Below are 14,762 nucleotides of genomic sequence, written 5' to 3' on the forward strand. Positions count from 1 at the left end.
CATAATTATTTAAATTTCATTCTTTCCGGTAAATTTGGAGAACACAGTTTTCAACAAAGATAATCTAACTACTTAGTTCCTCTTTTCCTTTCCTTCCTATTTATTTCCCCATCTTTTGAGTCCCACTAGATTATATTTGCTAATGTATGTTTAAAGATAGCTGTGCTCACTGTATGGTTGGGGCCTCTTTCTGTGAATGAAGTGACCTAACATTGCGGTTTTTAGTTTTAATGTGATACTTCTCAGATTACTTGCCTATTTGTGACCTCTGCTGTGATAGGAAGTATCACTTATTTAGTTCTTATTTTAAAGGTATTTTACGGAAGATTTGAGATGAATTTCCTTGTAGAAAGCAGAAAGTCTCTTCTCAATATGACTTCGGAGATCACTTATGCTGAAGTGAGGTTTCAAAATCAATCCAACTCATCGGATGCCAACTCAGATCCTCCTGCAGGTAAGAAACATTTTCTGGTGGTCAGAGCTGGTGATGAGATAAAGAGTAAAGGGAAGGTATTGGTGTGGCGCTGTGGGTTAATGCAGCAGACTGCAAAGTCGTTTGACTGCAAGATTGGCGGTTTAAGCTCACCAGCTGCTCCTTGGAAACTCTATACAGGGATACTATGGGTCGGAATCGATTTGACGGCAATTAACAACAATAACAACTCATCTATAAAACAAGATAGAAGTGATGTTAGCTGCTGAGTCTATGAGTGAACAGGACTAGAAACACTCAGGATTTCTATAACATTGAGTTGCTTGTCGATAGGCATTAAAGGGCTGTACGTGATAAGGGAAAAAGTCTATTATGACCCCAGCTTTAGTCTTAACTTTTGTGATGATGAATGTCACTGCAAAAGACCTCTTTAAAGTGTTAAAGAGCAAAGATGTCACTTTGAGAACTAAGGTGTACCTAACCCAGAGTAATTTTCAGTCACCTAATATGCATGTGAAAACTGGACAATGAGTAAGGAAGACTGGAGAAGAACTGATACATTTGCATTACGTTGTTGGTGAGGAATATTGAATATACCATGGACTTCCAAAAGAACAAACAAGTCTGTTTTGGAAGAAGTATGCTGGATTGCTCCTTGGAAGCAACGAGGGGGAGTTCTCATCCTTGTAATTTGGATCTGTTGTCAGAAAGGAGTAGTCCCTGAGGAAGGACATCAGTGCTTGATAAAAATGAAGGTCAGTGAAAAATAGAAAGACCCTCAACAAGATGGATTGACACAGTGGTAGCAACAATGGGCTCAAACATAGCAACAGTTGTGAAAATGATGCAGGATCAGGCAGTATTTTATTTCCGTTGTACATGGGATCACTATGATTCAGAGCCAACTTGATATCTAAGGACCATACCAACTGGTGACTATGAGAAAACTGAGGTGTGAGCCATCAAGTACTGTCCTATATGAATGAAAATGCTAATGATTCTGAGAAGTTGCATCTTCCAACACTCAGGCTAGAATTAAATAATCAGGTCCAGCTCATGAAATCATGTCTGGCTTAGACACAGAGGTTATTGATATATTACTGTGCTTTGGGTGGAGAGTGTTGAATACTGGCCTGAAGTGGCTTAATCTACAATGAAGCTTTTCTGAAATCAGAAAATCCGTTACAGATTCGATTAGAATTGGGAGTTGATGAAAAGTAATTTGGGTGGCACATGTAGTATCTTACAGACCAAAAAAGATTTTAAGAATGTATGCAGACTGCAAGAAATGATATGGAAGGGTCAGAATTGCCAGACTTTTGAAAGCAACTCTGGAAATATGGACAAACATGAAGGGAAACTTACCCCTTTAAAAACTTTATGTTATTGCTTTTATTATAAAAGAATAATGTTAATTATAGAAAACATTATCAAGTAGAGATACACCAAAATTTAAATTATACTAAATTCTACCATCTAGAAGTAACCATAATTTACATTTTAGTATATTACATCTTCCAGATGTAAATATCTATAAATATTTATATGTATGTATTTATTTTCTAAGTATGAGATCATATTATACAATACTGAGGCTTCCATCTCCCACTTGACTATATAACTTTCAGAAAGTGATTCTTAATTGTGAAATGGGAACTAAAATTAATAAACCTTATTCTAAGGAAATCAGGGATGATTATAAAGATTTATCTGCTATATCATTACTTAGGGTCCTTGGGTTGAGTGGAATCTTATCGCCATCTCCTTTCACCAGACCCATCTAGACAAGATGAAAACTATTCAGTGGAGGGTTCTACCTTCCTCTCCATGCTCTGAAACTAAACTACCTCTTGAAAACTTGTAAGCCAGTCACTAAGTGATTTTATAGCCCCCCTATTTTAAGTGAAGCTATTGTTTCTTAACATCTCCTCTGTCTAGGTCTTTAAACTTCTGAAGGTGGTGTTTCCACCTTTCTAACCCTTCTCTGAAGAATTCTGTGCTTTTTGATTTATATCACATCAAAACAGTTTTGGCATCCCCAAGAGTTTCAAATCTTGTTCCTTTTCAATGTTCTTTGAGTTTGGGGAACAAAAAGAAGTCTTTAGAGACTTTAGGGACAAGATCAGGGTTGTAGATAAGGTTAATGAGGTAAGGTTTCCCAATGATATTTTCCTAGGGCAGACCTTGCTATCTTCAAAGAACAAGCAGGTGCACTGTCACAATGGGAAAAAAATTCTCTACCCAAATTTCTTGGCCTTTTCCTCACCAATGCTGTTTTCTATTTTCTTAAAACTGGTAAGTCCCATGATTATCCTGTGTCCTTTGAGGAAATCTATCAAGATTACCTCTTTGGAATCCCCCCAAAATATTTTCCGTAATCTTTTTTTTTTTTTTTTTTTTAAAGGGACAACATTTATTCTTTTTCCAAATGTTACAGTAAAACCAGGTGGAAGAAAATGGCTTTAGCAGTTAGAAAAGAAAAGAAACAAAAACAAATCTGGGATTTGGCCATTAAAAGTTATTTACAACAAAAGTGGGGGGGGGGGATGCAAAAGAAGTTGTTTCACATTACAGACCTCTCCCACCCCCAAAGCCTAATACTTGCTTATCAAGTCATAAAAGAGACACAGTTGATTCACAAGCTGGAGGTTTTAACTTGAGTAAAACATTTATAAAAACCTAGACAGAGGCAGTGTCCTCCCCAGCCTATGGGCTACTAGGCACAGCATAAGAGACTAAAAACTCAACAGGAGGAAGGTGGGATACTGGGGGTTTGGGGAGTACCACCCCCCACTTCTGGCTCAGGGATTTGGGGAGCAGGGTAAACAAAACCTACTTGAAAAAAAGAACTGGGAATGAAAACCAGTAATTGCTTTCTGTGGGGATGAGGAAGGAGGAAGGGACAGGAACATTTCACATCACTCTAACCTAAATTGGGAAATTTTAAGGGACCACCTTCAACTGGCCTCAAGAGGAAGACCAGATGGATGATGGGAAAATCCACAGGAGGGAGAGGGGATATGTCTGGGAGGGGGCAACAGCCCCTTCCTTTCTGGGCACAGGAAGGCAGCCAGGGCACCAGGTCCAAGCAGTGACCTCACAAGGACAGCACAGTTTTTGCAGCTTAGAGATCACCCACCTGACCCCACCCAGCTACTCATTCTGCTCTCAGGCAGCTGTAGGGCCACTCTCTGGCCCCGAAGGAGTGGACAGCGCTGCAGCCTAGGGCCCTGCCTCTTCGTCGGCGTCTCCTCCCTAGGAAGCAGCACTGGCCTCTGCCCCCTTGGCCTGGGGCTCCTGGCTCTCCGGGGTGGCAGCCTTCTTCCCTTCCTAGGCAGTGCCCTCATCGCTGCAGGCACCAATCTCCCCCTGCTCCTGCTCTTCCTCTGTGGGTGAGGAGGCAGAGGAATCACCTCCACCCTCCTTCCGATTTCTCTTGAAGGACAGGCCGCTCAATTTGAAAGGCTTCTTGAAAGAGAATTTCTTCTTCTTCTTGGGGGTCTCCTAAGCAGGAGCCTCCCCCTTGGCCTCACTGCTTTGAAAGGGGGTGCTGGCTCGATGGCATCGCCGGTGGCCCCAGCTGCCTCATCTGTTCTTTTCACAGGGGGCGACTCCCCTTCCCCCTTGGAGGATAAGTCTCCATTGCTCTTCATGTGGCCGTTCTCCTGCCGGCCTCTTATCCCAGCCTCCAGCTTAGTACAAAGGGCCCCCAACCCACCTCAGGCTCTCCTCCCACACCCGACTCCCCCTGTCAGTTGGCCTTGGTGAGGGAAGCACCTGTTGCCTCCTGAGTGTTCACATCGCCCAGGGGAGCCTTAGAGCTCTGGTTACCCATGCTGGGTGGGGGTCTGCTGGGGGGCGCCCAGAGCCACCCCGGGGCTCGAGCCGCAGGGGATAGTTCGCAGGGTAGGCCCGGCCAGCAGAGGGGTGGGGCTCGCTCCTGAGGGAGGGGTGTCTAGGGGAAACCGGGCTGTTCCCCCTCTCCGCTTGCGGACCCCCTAGCCTCACCCACCGCCTCTCCGCTCGCTCGGCGCTGGAATGCCCGCCATAATCTTTTGAGGTGACCTCTCTGCTTTGAATTCATCTTTGAGGTTTTCCTGACCTTCGTTAAAACTGTAATTTTACATGGGGCTGCATTCTGTAAAATAGTTGCAAAGCTTCAATAATTTGGGAAGGTATCCACTTGAGTTTTGTTAAGAATTTGATATTAGCCTTGACCTCAGAATAATTTTCTTTCTGTGCCACAAAATGCTGTGGGTTAATGCACTGGACTGGAAAGTGGGTTTGATACACAAGGTCAGCAGTTCAAGCTCACCAGCCACTCCTTGGAAATCCTATACAGGGTTGCTGTGGGTCAGAATTGACTCAATGACACTTAACAACAGCAACAATGAGCCTAAGGAGTTCTGGTGTGGTGCTGTGGGATAAAGGACTGAAAGGTCGGTTTGAACCACAAGTCAGTGGTCAAACTCACCAGCTGCTCCTTGGAAAACCTATATAGCGTCACCATGAGTCAGAACTAACTGGTTGGCACTTAACAACAATAAAATTAAAGGGACCGTGGTGGCTTCATAGGATAAGCACTCAACTACAAGCCACAAGGTTGGCAGTTTGAGCCCATCAACTGCACCATGGGAGAAAGATGAGGTTTTCTGTTTCTGCAAAGATTTAAAGCCTTGGAAACCCTATACAGTACTGCTATGAGTCAGAATTGACTTGAGGCACTTAACAATAACAACAATAACAATGAGATGAAGACAAGTTTATTACTGAGAGAACTTGTCTGCAGCTATTCACTGATCACCGAGACATGTTTAAACACATTTTATTTGGAATAAACCCATACGTGTATGAGTTGAAATTCTAGTAGCAATACTTTTTTACTTACCCTTGTATAATAAAATAATATGACCATAATATTGTTAAAGAAAAAATATGGTGGTATGAAAATGTTTATGATATTAATAGTGTAAAAGGATATCATATATATATATATGAGCTCTGGTGGTGTAGTGGTTACGAATCAGCCTGAGAACTGCAAGGTCAGCAGTTCGAAACTACCAGCTGCTCCGCGGTAGAAAGATGAGGCTTTCTGCTCCTGTAAAGATTTACCAGCCTCAGAAACCCTGTACAGGGTCGCTATGAGTCGGAAGTGACTCCATGGCACATAACAACAACAACAACAACAAATATATATATATATATATATATATGTTTAAAATCAAAATTTGTGGTCTGTCATATCATGTGGGAAAATGTACAGTGTACATGTGTATATATATATATTTATATATTTAAAATAGTTCGAAGGAGAATATGATAGTTAAGATTTGTGTCAACTTGACTAGGCTGGAATTCTCAGTGTTTTGCCTCAGTGTTGAGATGTAGTTATCCCCATAATGAGATCTAATATAATACAGTCACCTCTATGATGAGATCTGTTATGAGCAGTCAATTAATTGAAAGGAAATTTCCTTGGTGTTGAGGCCTGCTTCCAATATATTGGACACTCAGGCAAACTTGTGGCTTTCTGCTGGGTCTGGATCCTGCATGTAGCTTGTCATCCAACTTCTGGTTCTTTGGACTTGAACCAGTAGTCTGTTCTATTGCCTGCTGATACTGGGAGTTGTCAGCAGCCATTTTACCTGCCCAAATTGTCTTCCTGTCATCTGATCTTCTGAACTTGGTTCTGACGTGAGTTAGAAGTCTCCAGCCAGACATTTGACCCATGGACTTGGGACTTGCCCATCTCTATAATTGTGTGAGCCATTTTTTTTTTTTTTTTTTGGTTATAAATTTATCTTCATATGTACATGGAAATATAAATAGATGGAAGAGAATATTAAAAGTACCATGGGCCACCAAAAGAACAAACAAATTTGTGATGGAAAAAGTATAGCCAGAATGCTCCTTAGAAGCCAAGATGACCAGACTTTTCGTCTCTCATACTTCAGACAAATTATTAGGAGAGACCAGTCCCTGGAGAAGGACATCATGTTTCGTAAAATGGAGGATCAGCAAAAAAGAGGAAGACCCCCAGCAAGATGGACTGGCAAAGTGGCAGCGGCAGTGGGCTCAAGCATGGCAACAATTGTGAGGATAGTGCAGGGCCTGGCAGTGTTTCATTTTGTTGTGCATAGGACCACAATGAGTTGGTACTGACTTGATGGAACCTAACAACAACAACAACATATAAAGAGAACCCAGCCTAAGACAGATAGGTAGCAACATGTTAGCACTAGTTACCTCTCCATGATAAGAATTTGGGTTTTATGTATTTTCTAAGGTTTCTACAAGGAACATTATTTCCTACCCATTCCTTTTTGTATTCCTATTCTCGTTCCAAATGTAATCCAAGAAGAAGAAGCAAGGGCAGAATTCATTACTGACTAACCCAATTCAGTTTCTCCTTCAGCTCCCAAAGAGAAGACAAGTCCTCAGAAAAGTAACTCTGGTTTTACCAAGCAGCTTCTTGTCTCATTGCTGATACTTCTGCTGCTATTGGCAATTTCATTCTTTACTGCTTTTATCAGTAAGTATACCATCTAAATCAATAAGGAATGTGTATCTTCCACAAAGAGAGGGGGTGTATTAGGTACTGACATTTAACAATGGGTTCATCAAAAGTCTAGAAAAGTTTCTTCTGGGGAAGACATACTTAGTGGGAGTCCTGGTATGGTGCTGTGTGTTAATGAGCTAGACCCCAAGGTCAGCTTGAATGAAGGTTGGTGGTTCAAGTTCACCAGCTGCTCTTCACACACCCTCTTCAGGGTTGCTATGAGTTGGAATTGACCCGACAGCACGTAACAACAACAACAATAGGGAGTTTTAAGGACCCCTGGTGGTACAGTGGTTAAAGCACTTTGCTGCTAACTGAAAGGTTGTTTGAAACCATCAGTCTCTCTGTAGGAAAAAAGATGTGGCAGCCAACTTTCATAAAAATTGCAACTTGTAAAACCTATGGAGCAATACTACTTTGTCCTACAGGCTCACTATGAATTGTAATTGATTAGTTGGCAAGGAAGTTGGCTTGGTTTTATTGGGAATTTACTCTTCATTTGAATTTTGTTACTTTTCTTAAAGAATAGTGGGACCCATTCTATTAAAGATATTGAAGAGCATATGCAGGGACATGTGTGTGTTGCAGAGTAAAATCTTTGGGTACTATTTCTACATTAGACATAGTGTCTGTCCATAGATTGCATGACAGTGAATATTTCATTAGTAGCATACTTAAATCCAACCCAATTTGATTACTTAAAACTTATATTTTGGGATGAGTAGATGGACAAGAAGAAACATACCCGGGAGAGTTCCCCATTGCATTTTCAACCTATTTACTTTTGTCCTGCTCAAAGCCAACTCAGCAAATAAGTGAATTTCTGCATATCTTTGACTATAAGAGGTTATACAATTTTTGAGAGATATAAAAGCCAGTATATACTTGAGTAGATATTATATATGCATTTGATCATTCAGTAAGCAGTGATGGACAGCTACTGTATGTCCGGCACCGTGCCAGCCAGGGAGGTCAGCCAGAGTCCCAGTCCTTGGTTGTAAGAACTGCAGAGAAAGGTGGTCGAGGTAGTCAAATGAACCAGTGGTTATAACATTACATGGTATTTACTGGAATTAAGTACAGAAGACTAGGATACTCTTCCTAAAGGGGTTGACATCTGGGCTCAGTTAAGGAGGGAGTGAAAAGCATGCTATGAAAAGAGTTATGTGTATATAGAGGTATGAAAGAGCATAGCAACATTTTGGGAATATAAGTAAGTATGGAAAGAACATATGGCAATGAATAACTGTGAGAGATAAAGTTTAAAATGGGAGAAATAAACATGGCTCAGATGATGAATTTGTTGTGTACCATTATAAGGCATCTGGAGTCCTGATGTGGTGCTGTGGGTTAATGCGCCAGACTGCAAAACCATTTGAACTGCAAGGTCGGCAGTTCAAGCTCACCAGCTGCTTCTTAGAAACCCTATACAGGGTTGTTATGGGTCAGAACTGACTCTATGGCACTTCACAACAACGATAACAATTATAAGGCATCTGGATTATTTTTTTCCTGAAGGTTATTATATTAATTATCTTTTGGTGCTTAATAACCCAGTCTAAATCTTGGTGGATTAAAACAACAACTTGCTATTTAATTCATGATTCTGTAGGTTGTCAGTTAGGGCTGCTGGGCTCACCTGTGACGCTCTTCTGGTCCTGACTGAGCTCACTCATGAATATGCAGTCAGATGCCAGTCATCTGGAAACTCAGCTTCTGAAGATTGGTTAAATGTTGACTGGAACAACTGGCAGTTATTCATCAGGCTAGCTTGGTCTTCTTCATATGGCAACTTTCAGGTTCTCACGAATCATAGTAGAATTAAACAACACCCTTTGAAGTTTAGACTTGGAATTGGCACATTGTTACTTCTGACTTCTGACCTATTCTATTGGCTAAAAGAAGTCACAAAGCAAGCTCAGATCCAATTGGTGAAGAAAGAAACCCCATTTCTTAATGGAAGAAGTTGCAAAGTCACATTGAAAAGTGATGTCGCTAGAGGCAAGGATGGAGAATTATGGTATTTATGCAATGTGTTGTACTCAGGTAAAGCCACTGTAGAATTTTAAACAGGGAAGTAATCAAACATGACTTATAGAAATATGCTTTTTATAGAACATGAGTATGTACACAAAATCAGAGGCAATGAGAGCAATTATAAAGTGAATTCATTAATCCAATTGAGAAAGAGTGAGAGTTTTATTTAAGGAGCGTTGACAGTGAAGCAAAATAAGGAAGAGGAGGTAGAGGTTTGATGAATAGATTTGGAGAATAAGGGACTTAGTGAAGTAAAGTATGAATTTAAGTTTCTGCTGGGTAAACTCAGAAATCAAGGAGTCATTTAAAGGGGTAGACAGTATAGGATGAGAAGCTAGCTGGTTTGGGCTGGAAGACAGTGATTTAAGTTTTGGGCAGCTCGAGTTTAAAGTGACTTTGGGGACTGCAAATGATCATGTCTAGTGCAAGACACATTCCTCTGCATTTCAGGAGAGAGACCTGAGCTTTGGAAATCATTTACATATAAGTAGCTGTTGAAGCCACACAAATATATGCTATGACTTGGAGAGGATTTAGTATGAGAAGAGGGATATAAATGGAACTCTGGGGAATGCTGCATCTAAAGAGGTGAATGCAGGAAGGAGAATTTTAAAAACAGTTTCAGAACCAACAGCAAGAGAGAGAAAGCAAAGATAGGGAAGAGTAGTGACCCAGTAGTTACAGGGAGAGAGAACTGGGATCCAGTACTCAGGGAGGTCGAATAGGAAGAAGACCAGTAAACGGGCTTTGGGTTTATTCTCTAAGAGATCACCAAAAATCCTTTGGAAGTAATGGTGGAAGCCAAAGTCAGAATGTGGTGGGTCAAGGAGTAAAAGGAAAGTAAGGAGGGATGCAAGAGTGAAAAGTCAGTTTCTAGAGTGGAAAGTAGTTTTTAATTGGAGAAACTTAAACATGTTTACATGTGAGGAGTCAAAGCTTGTTAAAATGAAGCAAGTAAGGGAAAGAGGAAGAGGATAATGTTCTCCTGATCAACACTGCTTTGTCTTTTTCTGAGTCCCCACTTTCCAAGCAAACCTAGAATTCCTCAGAGTCCTGGTGTGGCGCTGTGGGTTAATGCGCCAGACTGCAAAGCCATTTGAACTGCAAGGTCGGCGGTTCAAGCTCACCAGCTGTTCCTTAGAAACCCTATACAGGGTCACTATGGGTCGGATTCAACTCAACGGTACTTGACAGCAACAATCCTCAATAAATATACAAGTATGCTTGGCTACTTGCCATCCCCCTCGTCTTCTCTCCCCCATCAGGTTTAGCTCTTACTTGGATTATGTACTTTTGATTGGAATAGAATCGGATTCATTCTGATAGAACTGTCATGTGCTCTTTCAGTTACTGATCATTCAGCTGTTCCTGGAAGAGTCTATGGTTTCAAAATTAGTAGTTAGGATTATGTGAATGGTGGAGTGATGGGAATTTTTTTCTACAACCAGGAACCCTCTACTCAAGTAACAGGACCTTTGTAGATTGTGTTGCTATACAGAATACAAGAAAGTAAGAATCTATATCAAAAGCATACTACTACCAGGAAAGTGAATAGTCTTTATTCTCTTTTCCAGTTTTCTTTCAGAGATATTCTCAGATTCCTAAAGAAAAAACTAATGCAAAAATATTTCATGAAAAGCTGACATGTGAGAAAAGGAATTTGACTGTGGAAGGTAAAAATGAACGTGCCTATAATTTATTTATTATCTATATTATACAAGGTTCTCAAATCATATTTCCATCAAGATTTCCAGGCAGCTGACCCTAAGAAGTTGAATCGCATGATAATTTTAAGTAACAAATGTAAAAATATATAGGACCTAAAATTCATAGATGTACAACTTTAATTTGTGCAAAAAAACCAGAGGCTTATTGTGAAAAAAAGATTACCTTTTTTAAAATTTCTTTAGCCTGTACTTCCTTCTGAAATTTCTATGCACACTTGCTCTTTTTCTCACACATTGGTTAAAACATACTTTTTCATTAAATATCTGATTTGTGTTTTTTTTTTAAATATTAAAAATTTTATTTTATTCCATTAATTTCTTTTGGGACATTTCTTGTCATTTCTGTTACAATACTTATTTAATTTGTTTGATATAGATAATTTCCTATAAAATTATTTTTCCCACTGAATTATTAATTTCTTTATAAAAAATCTTTATTGTGAATTGTGTGGCGGTTTAGAGAAAAGATCATCAGTTTTACATTCAGCAAATCTTATACTTAAACTCAATGATGCAATTCACTTCATGTAACAATGGTTTTCCCACTTCCTTCCTGTGTTTCTTGCTTCCCTTCCACCCTCCTTCCCATCCCTTTTCAACTTTGTCCTTATGATCTTGAATGACTGACCATGGTGAGCATACCATACTTGGGTTGTTGTCCTCCCTGTGTACCTATCTACTGCTTGGCTGGAAATTGGGCCATGAAGGGTGACTGAGAGCCAGGCTCAGGTTCCTCTAGTCTCTTTCTGACCTGTAAGGTTGGTCTTTTTTATAATTTTGAGTTTCATTCCATATTGTCTCCCACTCTATCCAGTACCATCTAATGTGATCCCTTGCAGAGCAGTTGATAGCGGTAGATGGACACCATCTAATTCTTCTGGTCTTGGAGTTGTGGTGACTGATGTTCACATGTTCCACTGATCCAGTGGTCTAGTTGATTCCAAACATCTTCCAATGTTTAAAAAAAAATTATCAATTTTTATCTTCTTACTTCCTCACATGGAGAGATTAATCGTTGTACCTTAGATGACTGCTCATGAGTTTTTAAGATCCTAGTCACTATTCACTAAAGTAGCTGTAGAAAGAACATTGTCTTTGTGGACTTGTTAAGTGCCGTCAAGTTGGTTCAGACTCATAGCGACCCTGTATAGGATTTCTGAGGAGCAGCTGGTGAGTTTGAACTGCTGACCTTGCGGTTCAAAATGACCTTGACGTCGACTGCTTATCCTAAGGTACTATACCAGGACTCCTCTTTTTGTACTTTTTGTTGTTGTTAGGTGCCATCAAGTCAGTACCGACCCATAGCGACCTTATGCACAGCAGAATGAAACACTGCCTGATCCTGGGCCAACCTCACTACTATTGCCACGCTTGAGTCCATCGATGCTGCCACGTGGCCAATCCATCTCGTTGGGGTCTTCCTCTTTTTCTCTGACTCTCCCCCTTACCAAACATGATATCCTTCTCCAGCGACAGTGTTATGCCAAAAGACTATGGTCCTGAGCCCCCAGGGCCACCAACTCATTGCCTTAAGATGTTGAATAATATCTAAGAAGTTTTCAAGGAGCTCTGGTAGAGTAGTGGTTATGAATCGGGCTGCTAACCTCAAAGTTGGCAGTTTGAAACTACCAGCTGTTCCATAGGAGAAAGATGAGGTTTTATGCTCCCGTAAAGATTTACATTTTTGGAAACCCTGTGCAGGGTCACTATGAATCAGAACTGACTACATGGTACTTAACAACAACAACAACAAGTTTTCATCATTTTTTCCTCAAAAACAACATATTTGTATCATTTTTTCCTCTGTATGCTCCACCCTATCCATAGGTGTATTTGTCACAAAGATAAATACCCATGTATAAATATCCTCTTTCAAATCCTTATATATTTATAGGAATACAACCACATCCTTACCCATTCAGACTGTGTATCTGTTGGTGTATCTGCCCATAGAAATCTGTTGTTCTAGGTTTGTGTATTTACCAGTATTTATATATATATTTACCAGTAATATATATATATTACCTTTAAGCCTTGTCAATCTCCCTTTTCTTCTATATATTGCCATCCCTGTCTCTGGAGTTAACATGTCTACCCTTTAGCCAGTGAATTACTCTCGTTTCCTTCCCACCCATCAAAAAATGTTTCTTTTAGCATGAAAATCTGTTCCTGAATGTTTATAAGTGGTCTTACACAGTATTAGTCCTTTTGTGATTCACTAATTTCATTCAACATAATGTCCTCCATGGTCATCCATGTTATGAGGTGTTTCACAGATTCATTGTTATTCTTCAATGTTGCATAGAATTTGATCTGTTTGTGTTTTAAAACAGTGTATTGAATTTGCATAGAACATTTCTGGAAAAATATATAAAATGGTTTTTGTAGGGTTTTACCTTGAGAAACTAGAATTTAAGATGTTGGAAATAGGATGAAACTTTTAGTTTGTATCATTTAGTTTTATTTCATAATAAAGATGATTTTATTACAGATGTGAATTAATTTTAATAGGTAAAACTTTATGTACGAAAAGAGCAGAAAAATATACTTTTGGTGCAGTTACAATGGATTTCAAGCAATTATTACCTCATATTTTAACTTACTTTCCATTTGGGGACTGGGATATCATTATTCCTAAAGGAATTTCAAACATTTTTCAATAGACAGCTGAGAGTTTTGGGAAATGGGAGACGTTTTTGTTCATTAAATAATGACTGCTTGAGTAGTAGTTCAGGAAAACACTGTGATTTCTACATTCATTTTGAAAAACTTTTTATTGTGAATTGAGTGAAGGTTTACAGACAAGATCATCAGCTTTACACTGTTTCATCTCCATGTTTACAATCTCCTCAACACTACGACAATTATCCTGCTTCCTCCCTGTCGTTCCTATTTGCATTCCATAAACCTTCCTATCCCTTCTCAACTGTGTCTTTAGGAAAATGTTGCCCTTTTGATTTTGAATGATTGATCATTACATGGTGAGCATACCATGCTATCATTGTAGTTCCCGCACCCCATGAATCTATAGCTTGGCTGAAAATTGGGCCATGAGGGTGAGTTCCTTTCCAGACCTGAAGTGTTTGAGGGTCATAATCTCAAGTTCCTCCAGTCTCTTTCTGACCAGTAAAGCCAGTCTATGTTTTAATTATTACTATATAAATTTTGAGGTTTGTTCCACGTTTTCTCCGACTCTGTCTGGGACCCTATAATGTAATCCCTTTCAGAGCCGGGCACTGTATAGTTCTTCTAGTCTCATAGTTGTGGAGACTGAAGTCCACATGTTCCATTAGTCCATTGGATGGATTGATTCCAAGCTTCTTGAGTTCTTATCACTCTTCTTTCTTCTGCACATGGAGAGACCAATAGCTGTACCTTAGATGGCCTTTCATGAGCTTTCAAGATCTCAGACACTACTCACCCATGCAGGACGTAAGTAGAACATTGTCATTGTGGACTATGTTGTGCCAATTGACCATGGTGCCCCCTAGGACTATGGTCCTGAGACCCCAGGTCCATAAACTCATTGCTCTAATATGTTTGATAATATTTAGTACGGTTTCATCATTTTGCCTGCTGTAAGCTTCACCACATTCCTAGTTGTGTTTGCATGAAAGGTAAATACTCATGTACAAAATATTCTCTCTCAAATACATATTTTGGTGATATATAAATATACATATATCCCAGTATTTTTCCCTTACCCATTCAGCCTATGTCTCAATCAATATATCTATGCACAGAGCACTGTTGTTCCAAGATTGTGTATATATCACTGTTTACTTCTATTCGCTTTAGCCCATACATACCTCCTTGTGTTTTCACCTATCTTCTGACAGCCTCTTTCTTCTTGTGAAGTCCTGCCCTTTCTTGTATGTTGTTATCCCTGTAATCTGAGCTAAAATGTGCCTACATGCTAGCCAGTGAATGACTGTAATCTGAGATGAAATGTGTCTACACACTAGCCAGTGAATGACTGTAATCTGGGCTGAAATGTGTCTACACG

General features: G+C 39.8%; 1 protein-coding gene and 1 pseudogene across 2 annotated transcripts in view; one reads left to right on the plus strand and one right to left on the minus strand.

The window, feature by feature from the left end:
- Positions 1–372: 372 nt before the first annotated feature.
- The window catches only part of CLEC4A (C-type lectin domain family 4, member A), a 42,517-nt gene continuing 28,127 nt past the window's right edge, over positions 373–14,762 (plus strand). The window contains exons 1-3 of one of the 2 annotated variants that reach the window (XM_006875465.1): positions 373–454; positions 6,849–6,965; positions 10,604–10,702. In XM_006875465.1, coding sequence (XP_006875527.1) covers positions 373–454; positions 6,849–6,965; positions 10,604–10,702 — 298 coding nt within the window. The remainder of the gene's footprint in view (positions 455–6,848; positions 6,966–10,603; positions 10,703–14,762) is intronic. The other variant, XM_006875466.1, reaches the window with a different exon arrangement.
- Positions 3,587–4,268, minus strand: LOC102819481 (annotated as a pseudogene).

This window comes from Chrysochloris asiatica, unplaced genomic scaffold (genome assembly GCF_000296735.1).
Source record: "Chrysochloris asiatica unplaced genomic scaffold, ChrAsi1.0 scaffold00328, whole genome shotgun sequence".
Taxonomy (NCBI): domain Eukaryota; kingdom Metazoa; phylum Chordata; class Mammalia; order Afrosoricida; family Chrysochloridae; genus Chrysochloris; species Chrysochloris asiatica.